General features: G+C 46.9%; 1 protein-coding gene across 3 annotated transcripts; it reads right to left on the reverse strand.

Annotated features, from left to right (window-relative positions):
• Window positions 1-1,177: 1,177 nt before the first annotated feature.
• mvp (major vault protein) lies at window positions 1,178-14,029 on the reverse strand. 3 transcript variants are annotated; one of them, XM_086290313.1, is made up of 18 exons: window positions 13,874-14,029; window positions 10,785-10,963; window positions 10,477-10,672; window positions 10,046-10,169; window positions 9,789-9,920; window positions 9,016-9,110; window positions 8,186-8,422; window positions 7,967-8,092; window positions 6,266-6,478; window positions 5,770-6,005; window positions 5,503-5,700; window positions 5,180-5,324; window positions 4,449-4,660; window positions 4,223-4,339; window positions 3,803-3,929; window positions 3,028-3,216; window positions 1,935-2,086; window positions 1,178-1,495 (listed from the first exon to the last, which is right to left on the reverse strand). In XM_086290313.1, the coding sequence occupies exons 2-17, from the start codon at window positions 10,946-10,948 to the stop codon at window positions 1,961-1,963; spliced, it is 2,637 nt and encodes an 878-aa protein (XP_086146439.1). In that variant the 5' UTR covers window positions 10,949-10,963; window positions 13,874-14,029; the 3' UTR covers window positions 1,178-1,495; window positions 1,935-1,960. The 3 variants fall into 3 exon arrangements, with proteins under 3 accessions (XP_086146439.1, XP_086146437.1, XP_086146438.1); XM_086290311.1 differs by having other exon boundaries at window positions 6,266-6,481; XM_086290312.1 differs by having other exon boundaries at window positions 6,266-6,481; window positions 10,785-10,992; window positions 13,874-13,998.
• Window positions 14,030-20,757: the final 6,728 nt, after the last annotated feature.

The following is a 20,757-nucleotide window of genomic DNA, read 5'->3' on the forward strand; positions in this document are numbered from 1 at the left end:
GAGCACCCGCCCCTTTCCTGATGGGTGCCCAAAGTGCCCTTTTGTTGAGGCAACTTTTTTTTTATGTGTGTGTGCGTGCGGAGTCCTGTCTGTGCCCCTCAACAATAATATTTAACTATTACAGTTTTTTACAGACGCTAGGACACATTTCTCAATACTTAGGTCACGTTTGCAAAACTCCTCACACAGTGAGCACAACAGAAGTCTATGTGGGCTAAATTGAGGACCAGTTATCATTGTTTTGGCACAAAATGCATTCAATGACTACATCTCTCAAATTTCATGAATTATTTTCTCACTCAGACACAACAACGGCCAAAAATCTTTGTACGTACAGGACATTTTGCATGTGCTTACATACTGTTTTCAAAACTGTTAAACTTATGGCCAAAACAATAACACAATGCAAAACTTGAAAAGACAGCAAAATGCAACAGCAATATTTTATTGAAACATATTTTAAATCTAAAAATGCAGTTTAACCAGCCACAGCTGATTCTCATTGTGGATGAACATCTGCACAGATGTTACTGCTTCAATTTTTCAACTCCTTCAATTCTGGCAGCCAGAAGATTCTTTCCTAGGTGTGTTGCCCTGGATGACATGAGATGTGATGTGGATGAGAACCTGTGGGCAAATGGAGAAGATCGAGTAGCTCCTTCAGGTGGATTTTCTCAGGTGGATTAAACGGGCCACGCCTCGCTCTTTGGCTTTGCGTGGGTCGCGGCTCAAAATCATCCCTGCTTGTTTTACGCCAGGCCTTCGTGTGCTCTTTGACCTTTGAGACTTTCTTCTGATTGACTGATGAACAGGGTCTGTCTCCACCCATCAGTGACCCACAACCTGACCTTTTAATGAGCACAGTTGCCCCCTCGTCCTGGGCTTCACTGACCCCGTTTCATACATCCTTCAATCAGAATGGGGCGTATCAGATTTAGATGGAAAACAAACCTTTGTTTGACTTTATTGTAACAGCTGAGAGAACACGTGATCCTTTGGAGCTGAAGGTGAGGACGCTTTGCTTTTGGACTGGAGGAACATTTGAACCCAGAGAGGGGACACCCCATGACCTCACACAGGGCCGGGAGTAGAAACACGGTCATGAACTGAGCGTTTGGAGCTTTTGTTTGCTCATTATTGGCGAATCAGAGCAGCTCATGAAAATAAAACACGGGCACAGCGGAGGACGTCAGTTTTAATATTGCTTCAGCGAAAAAACCACAGAAGGAAGAACATGAGCACTTTGTAAGGCAGAGACATCCACACACCAGAGTCAACATCTGTAAACAGCATTTTTAGCTTTGGGAGAAAAAGTGCTCAGTAGGAACAAATCTTTGGCTGTCAGCGTGGGACGGTGAACGACATCTTCGCTGCGGGTTCTCCGACACGTGCGCACCTCACTTCCTCCGGCCAGCACACATCGCTTTAATATTGAACTTTAACATATTGTAGGTAGGTAGGTGGAAAAAACCCGTCACGACCTCCAATGTTGAACCTGAAAAATAAAGAAAACAACAGAAAGAAATTCCTAAATGTCAGGAGTCGTCTTCATCAGTGACCTTTGTTCCACTGAACCATCAGGTGTTGTTAATTTCGACCAGCAGTGCTTTCATATTTGTTCCTCTGGCTCTTATTTTGAAAAGTCAGTTGTTCTAAACTAGTCGATGACGAGTCTAAAAAACGAGATGTGATGAGGGTCTGTGTCCTTCAGGTGCATCAGCTTCATGTTTCTGAGCCTCGTCACAGTCTAACGTTTCACGCTCGTGTTAAGTTAAACAAATTTGGGCTTAAATGATTAAAAAGAAACATTTCTTTGCACAGAGCTGATGAACGAGGCTAAAAGATGGGTTTTGTTTGACGGCTGCAGAAACTGAATGAAATCACTGAGAAGTCGGCAGTAACAGAAACAAGAGAGAAGATCTGCTGAGGTTTACTTTCACATCTGTTCCCCTCCTCTTCCTCACTGGGCCTGTCCCTGACCCGGCAGCGCCCCCAGCAGGCCGTTGGCTGTGGTGAAGAGGTTGATGGGAGACGAGCCGTCCGTGATGAGGGTGGACTTGAGCCCCAGAGACTGGAGCATCTTCACCTGGAGGAAACAAACCAGTGCAGACAGTTTTAAGCTCAGCAGCAGCAAAAACAACAAGAGAAATTAAAACAAGGCTTAAAACCTTATTTTGGGGCAGATGCTTTAAAATAACCCCCCCATTATAAGACAGCATAAACACCTGCGCAGCAGTAACAGGTTTAAATGAGACGATAAACGTTACTCTGGTTCATCTGCAAACAATCTCGAATTTGTTTTAATTCATTATTACACGTTTATTATTCGAGCAAACGCTGCAAAAAGCGTCCGAGTCAGGCGAGCGATGTGATGGAAAAGTAAACAAGCGCAAATTAAAAGCAAAGACTGCGTTAATAAATCTTCAATAGACAGACTGTAACGAGTCTGTGCTGCAGTTCAACGTCGCGCCCTATTCATCATCACGCCGTTCGTACACAGACCACTGAGGTTGAAGCTCGATGGCGAGCGTGTCGCCTTCAGTTACACGTTTTCAAACACAGATCTTTGAAACAAAGTCTCGTGCGTCTGGTCTGAAACACGCGTGCTTCTAGTTTTACTCTCGCTCGGTGGTCGGTTAACAAGTATGGTGTGGTTTTTCAAAATAAAAGCGATGGCTCAGTGAAATGAAACCTGTTGTCAGACGTCTACAAAGAGCAGAAAAAACCTTTTTGCTTTAATAAACACAATAATGTTTATTATAATAAACACAATAATGTTTATTATAATAAACACAATAATGTTTATTATAATAAACACATAATCAGCTTGTGTGTGGCGTAGACTCTCAGCAGAGTCTTTCTTATTCTTAAAATAATTCGGAGCATTTCATGTTCGTGCGGCGTGGGTGTGGTGTCAGCGGCGTGGGTGTGAGCGTGGGTGTGGTGTCAGCGGCGTGGGTGTGGTGTCAGCGGCGTGGGTGTGGTGTCAGCGGCGTGGGTGTGGTGTCAGCGGCGTGGGTGTTGTACCTGCATCTCGGGGCCGGCTCTGGCGATCTCCTTCAGCGTCTCGCTGCCCAAACTCTCCATCATCTGCTTGAAGCGCTGACTCTCGATCTCAGCCAGCCGCTGCTGCTTCTCCACCTCCAGATGGTCGATCTCCTTCTTATAGCTCAGCTCCTGCTCACGAGCCTTCGCCAGGCGCTGCAGCTCCGCCTCCTGCACACACACACACACATTACAGAGACATATAGGGTCGACCTTACAATAAAAAGCACCTCGAGGCTGAATTAAACTGAATAAAGCTGGTGTGGAGATGGAGCAGATAAGAAGGATGAGGGAAAACTTTGACGTAGCGCTACGACAGAAATACTACAACGAAGAGACGACAGCCAAAACATGTGACAGAAAATATCGCCATGGAGACGAGAGAGAATTTTTTAACACAGCTGTTTAGATCTGCGCGATAATTTGCCAGCTTCTTCTTTTTGACTTGGACAGCTTCGACTCCGCGGCGTCACTTTTTCTTTTGAATCCGTTTAAACTGGGACTCGTGAGCCGGCGCCTTCTTTCAGACGGCGAGGTTAAATCCATCCAGCACAAAGTCTTTGTGTTTTTGTTCATGTAAACTGGATTAATCGGTGTGACATCATTCGACCCTTGAACTCTATTTCAAGCTCACTTTTAATCGTTTTGGTGAATCAGTGAGCTGTGAGTCAGCGTTTGATGCCGACTCGTTACTTTAAAGCAGGCGGCAGATTTTACTGACATGTTTTATACTGAAAGGGAGGAAGTGTGAACGTACCGCCTCGATCCTCTGAGCCTCGGCCTTCAGTTTGGCCTCGCTGACCGCCGCCTCTCCCTGAATCCGAGCCGCCTCCGCCCGAGACTGAGCTTCAGCCTTCGCCGCTCCGGTGCTCTCCACCGCCGCGCTGAAACACACACACACACTTTTAGTTTTGTCTGCAGTTTGTTGTAAATGAGTTCTGACGGTTGGAGTCTGTCAGAGTCTTTGTGTGTTACACTCGAGCTCTGCCTCATGGAAGCAGCTCCAAGCTGATCTTTAAAAATCGGACAAAAATGTGACGACAGACATAAAACATGTCGAAGTCTCATAATTGATAACGTTAGGCGTCGTGGTTTGTTTGCATCCTGTGACCTTGAGAAGATATTTAAGAGCCATCTAACGCTCTGATTTTCTCCTGCTGGTGGCGTCTGGCTTCACCTGAGCGCCTCCAGCTCCAGCAGCTCCTTCCTGGCTCGCTCCGCCTCGGCCTGGTCGGTGATGCGCTGCCTCTCCAGCTTCCCCCGGGCCTCCTGCTCCAGACGCTCGGCCTCGTGTCTGCACACAAGCAAACCTCATGAAGCTGCGACGTCTCATTGATGCTGTGTGTGTGTGTGTGTGTGTGTGTGTGTGTGTGTGTGTGTGTGTGTGTGTGTGCGCGTCGGACCGTGCAGCCGCTTCCTGGGAGTTGGTGGTGATCTCGATGGCCAGCTGGACGCTCTTCTGCAGGGCATCTCGTGTGCGCTGGTCGACGGGCTCCACGGACTGGATGTCCACGCTGCTGATCACCAGGTTGTTCTGGCTGAAGCGAAGACTCGAGCGAACCTGCATCTTCTCATCGAAGCCGAACACGGCCGAGCAGATGATCCGGTTCGAGTTCTGCAGAAGAAACACGTTGGCTCAACGATCACGTCAGAATCTGGGATTTTTAAACAATTCGTTGTACTCGGACATGAACTGAGCAGTTATGATCCACAGAGACGGTGCTGAAGGGAAGATCTGATATTTCTATTTGAATCTTGTGACCTGTGCGTCTCCCACCACAACGGATGGAGGCACATTTTCGACTAATATTTTACTTTAGTCATTTGTTCTTATCAAGCCTGAGTACACTCAGCTGACATTAATTATGAGGAGAAAACTACTCGAACCTGCGCTGGTCTGGGGGTAAAACAACTCGTTTCACAGGCTGCTCTCAGGTTCAGTGTGAGACAAAGAAGGATTATTTCGAACTGAATCATGCAAAGCTGCTCGAGCGAAGTCCCAGAACACAAACACAGAGATGGATGTCGGTCGGCCTGACCTGCAGACCGGCTTGTTCTTCATCAGTTGGTGATTTCATTTCATTCTGAATGTAAAAGCATCAGGATATCACAGGCTGGATGTTCCGATACAAACCTTGTGGAAATCATCAAACTGCACCGAGGCGACAGCTCCACGGATCCGCGATGCGATGGCTTTACAGGCGTCGCCCACAAAGTCGGGGACCGAAAACACGGCCGCGGCGTTGGCTGCGTCCACCCGAGACTTCACCTCGAAGTGCCTGTGAGGGAGAGGGGGAGGAGCCAAGGTAAGAAACACTTAGAACTGAGAGGCGTCTGCGTTTGTCGGCGCTTTAACCCGGAAATGCACTTTTTTTTTTAAAAACCCGGAGCAGTCAGAGATCATGCTGCTGTGCTGTGAACCGGCCTCTCCACGGACTCACACAAGCGTGTGCTTACCAGTTGTAGGAGAGCTGCAGCTGCAGCCGGGCATGGTCGGCCGTCTCGATGGTGATGATGTCGGTGAAGAAGTCGGGCCCCAGCAGGAGGCAGATGGCCTTGATGACGTTGGCCCTCTTTGGCTTGTCCCCAGACAGCGACAGCACGGTGAACTGCTCGTCGGGTCCCAGCATCACCATCTCCGGTCCAAACACCACCCTGCAGACAAAACCACCATCAGCACCAGCAGTTCAGCTTCATTCAACTCCAACGCACAGCAGCGCCCACCTGGCTTTCTTCTCCCTGTAGTCGTAGACCTGCACGGCGGCGTTGTGGGGCACCCTGAAGGACACCACCCTGGTCTTCTCCCTCGGGGCAGCCGGTGCCTGCTGGCCGCGGTCTGAGCGGTCGGCAAGCGGGTCGAGACGAGCGCCCAGCAGGGCCTCGACGTTTGGAGGAAGGTCCTTCTCCCACAGCTCCTCGTCGTGAGTCAGCATGTAGGTGTGACCAATCACCGCGCGCACCTGCAGACCAGCAATACGTTGCTATGGCATTGACCACGATCATCAATCATTTACAGACACGTGACACATAAAAGGAAAACCCTAAACGCTCTGCACTGAGGGTCCTGTGATGATGATGAGCTGAGGCAATCTTTACAAGCAGGAGTCGCCCCCTGCTGGTCACGAGGAAGGTTTAAGGACTCTTAGCGTTATATTTAGCGTTCTGCTAAATATAAGACAATGTAAAGAGGCGGGGCTGGGAACGCTGAGGCCACTCCTACCTTTCCCGTTTTGATGTCCCTGACGTAGATGCCCTCGTTCTCATCCAGCGGGATGGCTTGGCGCCGCAGCAACACCTCCACGCTGGCAGGGGGGACGTACTCGATGGGGCCCCGCAGCATCCAGCGGTCTCCAGGGCGACGGGGGGTGCCGCTTCTGCGAGAGCGCTTGGCCCTCTCCTGCTGCTCTTCCTCCTCCTCCTCCTCGTCTTCCTCCTGCTGGCAGACAGAACGGGAGACAGAGAGGAGGAGGACGGAGAGAAGGGTTAACGTGGTGATGCACTGGAGCGGTGGGGGAGAGGGAGGGAGAGGAGGAGACGGGATTGGAGGAAAATACTGAGTAAAAAAAGTGAAGGGAAGATAAAAGGAAAAGGTGGAAGGCGTGATGGTGGGTGGAGTCAGGAGAGGGTTTGGGGGTGGGGGTGTTGAGTCAAAGGAAGGAAGAGAAGAAGAAGAAGAGGAGAGTGGGTTAGTCCGGGTTAGGAAAGGAAAGTGAAGGACAGGATCACCAGTGATCCGGATTTAAACCAGTTCCAGCTGGAGGCTCCCATTTCCACCCAGTTGGGATCAGAGATGTTCTAATGCACGGACTCACGTGTTAAACTACCTCTGATGCACTATGATGAGATAAATAGAGACATGGCTCGATGTATGTGAGGGTTCAGGCCTAAAGGCGGATTGTCTCATCTCTGCTTTGAAAGAACAAACTTCTGTTTTACATTTAACTTCCATGTTAAAGGTCAAAGGTCGGGACAGCACAGTTAGAAACAGGCTGTTGGACGGCTGACTGGAAGCACAGCAGGAGAAAGCTTTGGTTACCGTGCGCTGGGACGTGGTAGGAGGTTTGTGGCACTTTGGCTGATGCAAACCTTTTTTCCTGTGTTGTGGCTGCGAGCTCAGGCCTCGTTTCTTGGTTTCATTTCTCTTCTTTCCAGGATCAGTTGGCTTTTAGCTCTTTGGCCCCCAGAAGACTGCGTCCCATTTCGCTTCTACTTGAAGGAGATGATAGTTTTGGCTCTCTGTTCATTCACACTGTGAGCGCTGCAGAGTGGCGAGCGCTGCTCCTAGAAGGACGCTGACTAAAAAGCCTCAACGACTGCCAAAGATATGCACACAATAAATATTTCCACAGGACTGGTCGCTCAGTCGGCCTCACCCTGACCTACTATTTTCTATGACTGCTCTGCACCAGAGTTCACTCTGTTCCTAGAAATACCTGCGATAAAGCCAACCTTTCAACCACACCCCTCAGCACTGCGAGGCGTTCTCACCTTTCGACCAGAGACACGCCTTTCACCTGCATACCAGCCTTTACAGAGCTGCAGCACGTTACAAATGGCCTCTTTACTGAGCTTATCATGTTTGCTTGTTTAATCTCTCCGATCGACCGGTTGCACAAGATGGTTTTAAACCGCAGCACATCTGTGCAGGCCCAAGCTTCATCTGACAACGCCTCGTCCCGTCTCTCCTTTCTGCTCAGCTGACGCTCCAGAGAGAAGCGAGCAGATACAGCAGAGTTCAGGAGAAAGTGCCTGAGAAATGCAGAAAGAGCTCAAATCCAGCTCACCGAAGGGTTTAACAGTGAAAGCACACGACGAAGGTTTGCATGAAGCAGCCGTGATTTAGGCGGTCATGCAAATTTCTGAATATTTTAGGAAAATAAACCAAAACATGAAGCGATTCTGTGTTTTGCTCTCTTCTTACCTCCTGGGTGTCGTTAAAGGCCTCCACAGCTCGCAGCACTAGCCCCTCCTCCTCCGACAGCACGTACACGTCCTGGATGCCGTTTTCCAGGTGCTCCCCAGGCTGCAGGAAAAACGAGCGCTCGCCCTGACAGAGGAAGACGAGGGGAAACGATCAGGCCTGAGGAAATGACACGAACGCAGCAAAACTAGAAACGGCAAGACTGAAGCTTCGCCTCACCTTCACCACCCTCTTCTGACCCAGCTGAGGTTTCCCGTCGGGTCCGACCGGGTCCAGGATCACGCAGTACTGCCTGCTGCTCAGGGTGGTTACATCCACCACACCCACCACCTCCTCTGCCACAGAGGGGATGTGGGCCTCTCTATCAGCCATGGTGACCAGCCATTCCTCCCCGGTGCGACGTTCTCGCCCGCCGGCATCTTTGAAGGGCCGCAGGGCGCGCACGTGCAGCGCTTTCTGAAGACACGACAACAGCGAGCAGTCAGAGAAACCGTCTGCATCCGTGTGGTTTCTCTGATGGCTCGTGAACCACAAACACTAAAGAAGGTGTGTGTGTGTGTCTCTGTGTGTGTGTGTGTGTGTGTGTGTCTGTGTGTGTGTGTGTCTGTGTGTGTCTGTGTGTGTGTGTGTGTCTGTGTGTGTGTGTGTGTCTGTGTCTGTGTGTGTGTCTGTGTGTGTCTGTGTGTGTGTGTGTGTGTCTGTGTGTCTGTGTGTCTGTGTCTGTGTGTCTGTGTGTGTGTGTCTGTGTGTGTGTGTCTGTGTGTCTGTGTGTCTGTGTGTCTGTCTGTGTGTGTGTGTCTGTGTGTGTCTGTGTGTGTCTGTGTCTGTGTGTGTGTCTGTGTGTGTGTGTCTGTGTCTGTGTGTCTGTGTCTGTGTGTGTGTGTCTGTGTGTCTGTGTCTGTGTGTGTGTGTCTGTGTGTGTGTGTCTGTGTGTGTGTGTGTGTGTGTGTGTGTGTGCTGGCCGTGCAGGCTTTAGTGCTGCAGTGTGGGAGAAGGTGTAGGTGAAGAGCAGGTCGTCGTTTCAGGGCGTCTATGAGGGGCGGGGTTACCTTGTCAGTGAGGATGAAAGCGTTGACGATGTCAATCACCTCTTCGTGCGCGCCTGGAAGGTACGCGCCCACCTTACTGACCAGCCACTCCTCACCTGAGCCACAGACACAGGTGAGACAGTTCGTGACACTTGAACATAAAACGAATCTTTTCTGAATCTGCAGAGGAAACAGGAAGTCCCCGTGAGCCTCGGGCTTAAAGGGGAACCATAACCCAACGTTTCACGGAGGAGGAGCTTAAACAGCTTATTTCACACACAGGATGAACTAAGTATCATTTTGAACTACAATCATGCAAAGCCACCCTGTTTTCCCTGATATCCTTTTGTACATCAGAGAGATTTCTTTCATACCTGTATGTATCGTCTGATGGCGAGTAAATGCCCCAAAGTTTTGTTCTGAATAATAATAAAGAGGCTATTCTATTCTATTCTATTCTATTCTAATAGAGTGAATTAATAAAAGTATGGAGCTGAAATAGGCGGAGCCAACCTCATTTCTTGTATTCATTTCATTTTTACTGTTTAATCATAATCAGCTTTGATTGAAGGTTTTATGTGACGCCAAAGTGAAGTTGATTCATTACAAAATGCAGGAAAATCTGAGCATCCAAAACCACCAAGAGAAGAAAAAAGGGAAACAAATAAGTTCCACATGTGCAAGATGCAAAAAAAAGTTGTTTAGTTTGATCTTTCTCTCTGTGAACTGACTTCTTGGGTACATTTGGGGGCGGAGCTTCAAACAGTTCAGGGGTGCTCACAGGTGAGTGTTACCTGTCACTCTGTTGACTCCGGTTCTGTCCTTGCCCTCCTTGCGAGCTCTCAGCCTGATGGCCTGGTTCTCCCTGATCACCGTGGCCTTGATGGTCTCCAGCACGGCCACCTCCTTCCTGGGGATGTAGGTCCCTGAAACCAGACGAGAGATATATATCGTAATTGCAGCTCGTGCCGTGCTTTCAGAGACGCAGATTAGAAGGAAAATGCAAATCAATGAAGTATTTGTTCTGACAACCAGTCAAACCAGTACACACCGGGTCCTTCGAACAGCCACTCGTCTCCAGCTACTCTCTTCTCTCCTCCCTCCACCTCAAAGTCCAGCAGAGCCTGCAGACGCAGAGCCGTGTCGGGGTACACGATCTGCAGCGGCGTCACGTCCTGGAGGCCAAAAATCGTCATTCGAATCAGCGAGAACAAAGCAACTCTTCAGTGACTCCTCCTTCCATGACAGAACACGCAGTGAAAGAGTTTCTTCTTCTTTAATGTTAAATTGAACTTTTTCAGCTGTTCATGATTCAGTTCAAAAGCCTGATTTATTCTCCGCACCGCCCACTTCCTTCTGATTGGTCAGTTTCTGGAAGCCTGCAGCCTGACTTTTCATCCTTTTTTAATAACTTCTTTATGTTTTCATCTTCATTACGTCTCCCTGATAAAGTTTGAATTCCCGTGAAATAAATGAACAAACCTGTTGCATCTCCTCCCCGGGGTACAGGGGGAACGGGTCCTGGGTCAGGCGGATCTCCAGGTCGGCGTGACGCAGCTTGGCCTGTCCAGATTGGTCAAACAGGACCTGGTTGTCGTCATCGCGGGCCACGGGGTTGGCGATCACACAATAGTGACGAGGAGGCACCATGACCATGCGCACCGGAGTGAAAAGCACTCTGGGGGAAAAAAAAGGAGAAGACTTTGATGTTATGAAGTTTTGAGCTCCTCCCGAGGAAGCCTGAATGTCAGAGGTCTTCCTGCTGAAGCCGGAGGGCGGCTTCCTCTGACCTCTCGTTGTCCTGGCGGATGTAGGTGAGCGGTCCGATCTCCACTCGGGCGATGTTGGTGTTCTGGTCCAGGACGTGGATGTAGTGATGCGGAGGGATCCGGATGATCGATGCCTCCAACAACCCCTCCATCTCTGGCCCGCGGTTTCCGGCCTTCTTAGACATGATGTCAGCGAATTACTGCAGATGATGGCATAGAGAGGGCGGGGCTTATTAGAGGAAAGAAGGAAGTGTATCAGGAAAAGAGAAAAGCTGAGAATAACCTTAAAAAACAATTTTTATCACGTTTGATTTCAAATGAAGAAAAAAAGAACCGACTCTGAGGGAAGACTTCTTCACGCTGGTTCAGCTTTTTACTGACATCTGTCAGCATCTCCTGTTTCTACAGCTAATCAATACAAGCCGCCTGATGGCAGTTATTGATTATTGAACACAGACCCTAACAAAGTCTCTGTAAACGACTGGCTGACACCTCCACAGCAGAGCACGAGTCTGTGGGTGGTGCAAAGGTTTCACCAATAAGAGGCCTGCCGGGGTTTAGGTTCACCTGCCGGGTTAGTCTGCTGCCTGCCTTTTAGTCATTTTATCTCCATATTTCCATAAATTCCAGGTCTGTAAAGACTCTGGCGACATGTTTATGAGCCACGACCAGAAACACGAAACCTCGTCCTCTGCTGAATCCACAACCCTGAAGAGCAAACACATCACACAGTGAGTGAGTCTGAGCACACTGGCGTCAGGATATCAGCTCAAACATTCACACGCTGCTGAGATAAGAGCTGAAACGGAGTCTGAGAGGAACTTGTGACTGAATCAGACACAGCAGGCTCCACAAATCCCGCAGGATCGTGCGCCCAATAACATTTGCATGCACTTTGCTCAAAGTCAGAGTGTCATATGACCTGAAAAACAAGCTCGACCTGAAACAGCCGATCATCAATAATCACAAAGAAAACAATAAAGTCAATGTGCAAACACTGATGACACACAGAGGAGGCGTGGATCTGGAGCCGCCGAGCACAGGGCGTGTTTCTGCAAACAGCAGCTCAGGGCCTCGCGTCCTGTGTCTCTGAGTTAAACCACAAAACCTCACATTCCGGTTCCCATGACTGTCACAGGAAGTGACCTCACGAAACTACTTCCTTGACCAACACAGGTAGATGTGTCCAAACTGCGTTGAACTCTGTAGTCTGCAGATTTCTAAACGCTCTGCACGAGGCTGCGTCCTGGTCAGGCACAGCCAATAAAAGAGGAAGCATGAAACCGGCGAGCAGGTAACAGGAAGCGCTGCAGGTGTGACTGTGGTGAAAGCTGCTCCTTCACCCGCAGCTTCATCCAATCAGCTTAAACCAACCCCGACCACGTGACCTCATGTTACAGTATTTGCATCCACCTTTGTTGGTGTAATCCAGGGTATTTCTCCTCCACCTCGCACACGCGGGTGAAGCCGTCTGAACAAGGAGCTGCGCGGGCAGCTTTAATAACGCAGCACGAAGCTTTTTAAATGAGAAATTCTACTGTCAACTTTTTAATGTGATCAAGTTCAAATTGAAATCGTTGTCTTTTGTTTTGGATTCGCACCCATCAATCACACAGATCACAGCGACGCTCGGAGGATGATGAAGCCGCCGGCGGCCCGCTTCATTTGATTTTGTTCGATTATAAATATCAAAGCGGGGTTTGATCAGGGTCAGTTCTTAGTCGAGTCTTAGCTCATGGTCAGAGCTGCCATTCATTTAGCCGAATCCTTCAATCTCTGCTTCCCTCCACCTGTTTTCTCACCACGTTAGTCTCATCTTCCTCGTCTCTTCCTCACGTCTCCACAGCTGGTGCAGCCGCGGCCTGCTGTGAGGTCTGCTTACTACCTGTTACTACGGTTGTCGTTAATTCTGCTGTTATTTTTACTTTCTTCTTGTTTTCTCTCAGATTTTCAGCTCCATCTTCTCCACACTGAACTTTTTCTACAGGCTGCCTGTGCGCACGGCGAAGATAGGGGAGGGGTGCCAAACCACCAATCCAGCCCTGGGTGGAGGAGGTGGAGCTGAAGAGTAAAGACGCAGACAGTTTCAGCCTGTAGCATCTTTTACGTGTATCAGAGGTGTCAGCAGCTTCCTGCAGCGCTTTTATAGCAGCATTCACCTCATCATCACGGGCTGTCCAATAACATGGGAAATGTGAGGGTGGCTCCCTCTCCTCTGTAACATGATCAGCTCTGACAGAGGAGGCGGCTCTGCAGGATCACAAACAGCTGCTCATGTACGCTTAACAAATGGAATGGTTTACAAACCTGGCAACCCACAAAACTCCGTTAAAACACTCTGAATGAAAGCCCCTGTGTTTGACTGAGGCAGCACTCACCTAGTTCGATGTTCCCTGAGATTTTTTTTAGTGATTAAAAGGAGAATAAGCAGAGACGTGATAACAAATGGCCTGTATTTGTACGCTTTACACATCCAGTCATCCACACACTGGTGATGGCAGCTACACTGTAGCCACCCTGGGGCGAGGCTGCCGGACACTGGCACCACCGGGCCCTCTGACCACCATCAGTAGCCCAAGGACGCAACGACCGAGACTGTCCAAGCCGGGGCTCGAACCGGAAACCTTCCGATTACAAGGCGAACAACAAAAGGACAGAAGACTGAAAATGAAACTCAAACACGTGTTCAAGTTCAGATTCTAATCAATTAAAAGCTATTTTTCGGGTGTACTATGAGCCGATTTAAAAGTGGGGTAATGTTTGTTCACGCCCCACCTTCAGTTGTTTCAGCTGTTCAGAAATCTGCTCCGAGACTTACGGAAGTTTACCCTTCATTCTAATTTGTGTTGTACAGTTATTTCATTTTTAACCTTAATTTATATTTTATTCCTTCCTAGTTAAATTTACCCTTTTTAATTTTTCATATTTATTTCCTATCTTATTCATAGCCTTTTCCTTTTTTGTTCTCTTTAGGTCACGAGCAGTTGTCCAAGCATTTCACTACATATCGTACTGTGTATGACTGTGTACGTGACAAATAAAATTTGAATTTTAAAGTTTGAGATTTCAGAGCAAAGTTCTGCAGCGGTCAGACAGCCTCGGGGTCTTACCTCTTCCCGAAGCAGGCAGCAGGCAGCTCTGTGTTTGCTCTCAGGGTCCCGACTCACACACGGAGGAGAAAACCGACCGAAGTGCAGTCACTGCGGGAAAGACGAGAGAGATCTGCAAACCCGGAAATGATCAGCAGAGGCGAGTCATCTGGTCCGGGAAACACACACGCGCGCGCGCTCTCACTCACTCACACACACACACACACACACACACACACACACACACACACACACACAGTATTTAAAATATTTTTGAACCATAACTATTATTAACAATCCGGTGAATTTGTGAGTCACAGGACAAAAGTCGAAATTCCGATTTCCACATTTCTCATAGATTAACAAGATTTAAAAACATTACATTTTAAGCATAAATGATGAAAAACACAGAAATATGCACCTCAGGTCAGTAACTACGTAGGAGCTCTGGAGAGGGAGGAATTTCCCACATCCCGACAGGGCTGTTGTGTTAGTAGCGCCCTCTGCTGGAAAAACACATGAACTACATGCTATCCTTCATGTTATAAATGGGCCTCTTGTCAGGTTATATACATACACAATGTTCTGATGTCACACATTCAGGTTAAATAAAGTGTGCAGTGATACACACCTCATACTTCAGACGCTCAATCATCAGGTAAGAAATTCTGTTCATCTGGACTTTAGTGGGAGATAATCTGCTGTGACAGAATAACTTTATTTACAGCACCTTTTAAAAACAGACGCACAGAACAAAGCTACAGATCAGGCCAAGAAATGAAACAACATTAAAGAGAAAACTGAAAAATAACCACAAACATACACAAGAAAACAGACGAGAGAAACAGAAAACTGTTCCACAGCACAGTTCTTTATACGATAGTGCACAGCCCCTCAGCAGGCTTCTGGAAGTTAGCCAATCAAGAGAAAGTGGGCTTTAATGAGGCCTTAAAGACAGTCCCAGTTAATTTGATGACAACAATACAGAGACGGAGCTGAAGATTTCCCCCGACTGTTCTCAACAAACTCTCTGTGATGCTTCATTTTTAGAAAGTAAAAAATGTAAAATGTTTTTATCAGACATCAGTTACTGTTTTTATTTCAGATTCACATTTAAAGATGATAATGTACAACAAAAAGAATCGTGTCTTTTGTTGTTGTTACTCAAATGTAGATTTGAAATCACCTCAAAAATCACCGAGCTGTTTGACAACTACTCTTTCAAGGAAATAAAAGTCAACAAAAGGCCAAAAACAATCAAACTAACAAACAACAAAAAGCAGTAGATTCGTCTTTACATCTCAAACTGACCCATTTGAAACAAAAAATCCTTCATATTGAAAGATTTTCAAAAAGGACTCAACCTGATAATCCCGGGAACAGCTGTGATCGATGCAGCTTAGTTGACATCTTGACTCCAGGGCACGAAAGACGTCAACCTGTGGGAAAAACCACAATCGTGGACAAGGACCTGAGTTCCTATTAGAGCTGTAAATAAATCAGCCTGTTGGTGTCTTAGACATACAACTACTCTGACAGATTTTGTGCCCCAGTGAGATTTGAAGGAGCTCATTTTATATCGTGTAGAGTCGACTGAAGGAGGAACCACTGAGGTCTGACGTCTCCAACCAAAACTGAGTGTTTGCTTTTAACTAATCAGAAATCTGCACCATCGCTGTTTTATTGTTGTTTTTATTGTTGATGCTGTTACTAATAGTATTATTTCTGCCTTTGTTTTGTCTTTCTTTTATTTTTGGTTCTTGTTTTTTTCTGCAAAGCACTTTGAATCGTGTGTGAAAGCTGCTGTACGGATAAACCTGCCGTACCTGCACTATGTTCCATCAGGACATTCTCACCTTTAGAAAATGAAAGATGTCCACAGCAGTGTGAGTGTAGTTAGAACTTCCTGCTACTTTTCTTTAGTTTAACAATCTCCTGAAGTCACTTTGGTTTTGGTGAGTTACAGTCTGAGTTTCAGCTCCTGTTATGTTTGTCAAATTCAAGGTATAAGAAATTCTGAGCAGAATGGTGAGATCTGTAAATCAGCTTTAGACCGAAGAAACCCATCGGTACAATGTACATTTCAAATTCTTTTTTAATTTTAAATATGTTCATATTGTCTAATTTAATTCACTTAATGTACAGAATTCTTGCTGCATACATGCTACTACTGCACAGTCACCTAATGTTTGCAGTATATAATGTTCTTCTTCTCTCCCCTTTTGCACAAGTTGAGCAGCGTGTCAGGTTACATTTCACTGCGTGTTCTACTTGTATAACTCTGCATGTGGCGAATAAAGAATCTTGAAACTGAACCTACTATATAAAAGTTCAAGTTCAGCTGTTAAATTATAAACTTGCTTATTTAGAGCTCTTTAGCAGTACTGCAGGAGGTTAACTTAACTCATTATTTCAGAGTGGAGTCCTGCAGTGACCTGCCTCGGGCTCTTACCTCCTCCTATGTGGGCAGCAGGCAGCTCAGTGTGAGCTCATCAGGGTCCAAACTCACAGTCTGAGGAGAGGACATGCCAGGAGTGACTGAAGACTCCTGCAAGTGCTGCTTAAAATCTAGTACAGGAGCCACAGTCACGTGGTTCACCAGCCCATCTGCAAAGTGAGTCAGAGGTTCAAGCACTTTTTGCCCAGATCACTTTTTTAACTGTTACTTGTAATATTTAGTAATCTGAGGAATGTCTAAGGTTTTACACAGTCAGGACATACTGAGAATAAAGCATCAATTCCTTTACTTCTCGTGTTATCTAATTTATTGTTATCCAGATAAAGTCGAATTAACATTACATTGACATTAGGACCCTTTTCCTGCAGAAAACTTGCCTAGACGGCAGGACAAGTTACAACTGTTGGGTCTGTGTTTCCACAGGCCCCGCTAGTTTAGAATCAGAATCAGAATCAGAATCAGAATCAGAAAGGGTTTTATTGCCAAATGTTGAGCAGGTTTACAACATTAGGAAATTGCTGCGGTGCTTCAGTGCAAACATACTGTCATAAATTACGCTTAAATAGACATGAAAATATTAAAATAAGAATAAGAATTAAAAGTGCTAAGTAGATAGATATATACATGATATATACATGATATATACATGATATATACATGCGTGCAGGTGGTGATCAGTGCAAACATGGAATGATGCAGTGAACACAGCGTAGGGTCATGTGTTAGTGGTGGGAACAGTCATACGGTTATTGTTCATGTGTCCAACAGCAGAGGGGAAGAAACTGTTCTTATGGCGAGAGGTTCTGGTGCGAATGGACCGGAGCCTCCTGCCTGAGGGGAGCAGGTCAAACAGACTGTGTCCAGGGTGAGAAGGGTCAGCTGAGATCCGGGCTGCACGCCGCAGTGTCCTGGAGGTGTACAGGTCCTGCAGAGATGGGAGTCTGCAGCCAATCACCTTCTCAGCAGAGCGCACAACACGCTGCAGTCTCTGTTTGTCCCTGATAGTGGCTCCAGCGTACCACACGGTGATGGAGGAGGTGAGGATGGACTCGATGATTGCAGTGTAGAATTGCATCATCGTCCGTGTTGGCAGGTTGAATTTCTTCAGCTGCCTCAGGAAGTACATCCTCTGCTGGGCTTTCTTGATGACGGAGGTGATGGTGGGCTCCCACTTCAGGTCCTGGGTGATGGTGGTACCCAGGAAGCGGAATGAGTCCACAGAGGTGATGGGGGTGTCAGTCAGGATGATGGGGGGGAGTGGGGCTGTGTGCTTCCTGAAGTCCACAATAATCTCCACTGTCTTCTGGGCATTCAGCACCAGGTTGTTGTGGCTGCACCAGGACACCAGACGTTCAACCTCCCTCCTGTAGGCAGACTCATCCCCGTCAGAGATGAGCCCAATGACGGTGGTGTCATCCGCAAACTTGATTAGCTTGACAGACTGGTGGGTGGAGGTGCAGCAGTTGGTGTACAGGGAGAAGAGCAGAGGAGAAAGAACACAGCCCTGAGGGGAGCCGGTGCTGATGGTCCGGGAGTCCGAGACATTCTTTCCTAGCCTCACATGCTGCTTCCTGTCCGTCAGGAAGTCAGTGATCCACCGGCAGATGGGATCAGGCACATTCATCTGGGAAAGCTTGTCTCGGAGATGGTCTGGAAGGATGGTGTTGAAGGCAGAGCTGAAGTCCACAAACAGGATCCTGGCGTAGGTTCCTGGGGAGTCCAGATGCTGCAGGATGAAGTGTAGGGCCATGTTGATGGCGTCGTCTACAGACCTGTTGGCTCTATATGCAAACTGCAGGGGGTCCAGGAGGGGGGCCGTGAGGGTCTAGAGACTTATTCATCATGAAGAAAAGAAGACTTAACAGAACATCTTCAACCCGCTAGCGAGGGAAGTCTTTAGTCAAGAACCAGCTCTTGGAGCTCCTCACCTGTGTCCAGCCCAAAGTCCTTCAAAGAGCAGCTCGCTGGCAGCTATTTATTGACAACTGTTACAAAACACAACACAACACAAGCACCTCCCACCGTGAAACCCCCCAATGGTTCTAAGACAAGGCACTATGTGTGTATGTGTAAGCATCTGTATGCATGTGCAAGAATGTGTGTGTGTGTGTGTGTGTATGTGTAAGCATCTGTATGCATGTGCAAGAACGTGTGTGTGTGTGTGTGTATGTGTATGTGTAAGCATCTGTATGCATGTGCAAGAATGTGTGTGTGTGTGTGTGTATGTGTAAGCATCTGTATGCATGTGCAAGAATGTGTGTGTGTGTGTGTGTGTGTGTGTGTGTGTGTGTGTGTGTGTGTGTGTGTGTGTGTGTGTCTGTGTGCGTGACTTCCAACTGTTTCTAACAACATCCTGGTCATAAAATGGTAATCTCCCCCACACCCAATATATGGTTTAATCCCTGTATTGGTTCACCGTGCACAACACAGTGAAGCCACAAAAGGGCAGGAAGCCGACAACACAAGAAACAGAATCTTCACAAGGGATGTGTTGACAATAATCCTCCCCCAGCACAGAGTGGCTGGAGAGGGGGTCAGGATCACAGGAATGTCTTGATCCTATAGACCGAACTAAGAGTTTACAAATTTAAGAAGCACAATGACAACATTCAACAATTAGACTGAACAACAACAAGTACAATACATTGTATAAGAAGTAAATAAACAAATGCAACTGATCTTCAGTGCAGAAGTCCTGGTTCTAACATACAGTTATAAATAAGTGATTGCAAGATCATTAGAAGCAGTCACACCGATGGAAAGAGCTCCATGACGATAGTCTTAAATGTCTCCATCAGAACCAGTTCTGATCATTTCAGCTTCTTCTGTAGATCCTTACAGGAAACAAGGGCAGAATATTTAAAAGGATTTTTTCCTTTTGCTTTGCTGCTTTGGGGACAAACACATATAGACACTCAGATAAGAAGGAACCAGCCTAAACAGAGATTTATAGATAAAAATAAACCAATGGGAAAGGCTGCAGATATACAGAGACGGATACTTGGCAGCAGCATACAGAGAAGAGCCTTGAATTGATCCAAAATGCTGCAGCAAGAGTCCTGACAGGGACCAGAAAGAGAGAGCAGATTTCTCCTGTACTGGCTTTTCTTAGTTGGCTCAAAAGCGTGTCGGCCTATTTCTAGAACATAACTCCTGTGATAAACGAGGGACCGCTGTATAAAAGAAAAAGAAAGAAGTCCTGCCATTAATTAATTCTTCGATCTTAAATATGATCAACCTATCTCTAATAATCGGCTATGTACCACAGGCCTTCAAACTGGCTGTAGTTAAACCTTTACTCAAAAAGCATCTCTAGACCCAGCAGTCTTAGCTAATTATAGGCCAATCTCCAACCTTCCTTTATATCAAACATCCTTGAAAGAGTAGTTGTCAAACAGCTAACAGATCATCTGCAGAGGAATGGTTTATTTGAAGAGTTTCAGTCAGGTTTCAGAGCTCATCACAGCACAGAAACAGCTTTAGTGAAGGTTACAAATGATCTTCTTATGGCCTCTGACAGTGGACTCATCTCTGTGCTTGTCCTGCTAGACCTCAGTGCAGCGCTCGATACTGTCGACCATAATATCCTATTAGAGCGATTAGAACATGCTGTAGGTATTACAGGTACTGCACTGCAGTGGTTTGTATCATATCTATCTAATAGACTCCAGTTTGTGCATGTAAATGGAGAGTCCTCTTCACACACTGAGGTTAATTATGGAGTTCCACAGGGTTCAGTGCTAGGACCAATTCTGTTTACATTATACATGCTTCCCTTAGGCAGCATCATTAGAAGACATAGTCAAAGGAGCTTGGAAAGAAAAGCGTCTGGACTTCTTTAAGTTGCTTGAAGACGTTTCACCTCTCATCCGAGAAGCTTCTTCAGTTCTAAGGTCAAATGGTGGAGAGTCCCAGATATAAACCTAGTGGGAGTGACCCCCCACAGAGGGACAAAAGGACCCCTGATGATCCTCTAATCGCCTGAGCCAAGGTGGGAAACTGGGCGTGGGTCCCAATCAGCCAGATTTTCGGGTGTGTTCATTGTGAAACCTGGCCCCACCTTATCATGCGAATTCCTGAGGTCAGATGGCCCAGGATGTGAGTGGGTGTTAAGGCGTCTGGGAAGGATCTCAAAACTGGAATATAGATGGCAGAGAGTTGGTGTCATAAACCCCGCCTCTGTTCAAAGATGGTCGCTCACAGTGGACATAGATGCTTCTTTCACTCCTCTTTCAAACCATCTGTCCTCTCTGTCCGAAATGTGAACATTGGCATCCTCGAAAGAGTGACCTTTGACCTACATATATACCTATATATATATATACGTATATATATATATACGTATATATATATATATATATATATATATATACATATATATATATACGTATATATACGTATATATACGTATATATATATATATATATATATATATATACACGTGGGG

The sequence above is a fragment of the Aulonocara sp. 'chitande type north' Nkhata Bay genome, linkage group LG4 (assembly GCF_057382095.1).
Source record: "Aulonocara sp. 'chitande type north' Nkhata Bay isolate Kocher_YH1m ecotype deep benthic linkage group LG4, A_spYH_male_GT1.1, whole genome shotgun sequence".
NCBI classification, from domain to species: domain Eukaryota; kingdom Metazoa; phylum Chordata; class Actinopteri; order Cichliformes; family Cichlidae; genus Aulonocara; species Aulonocara sp. 'chitande type north' Nkhata Bay.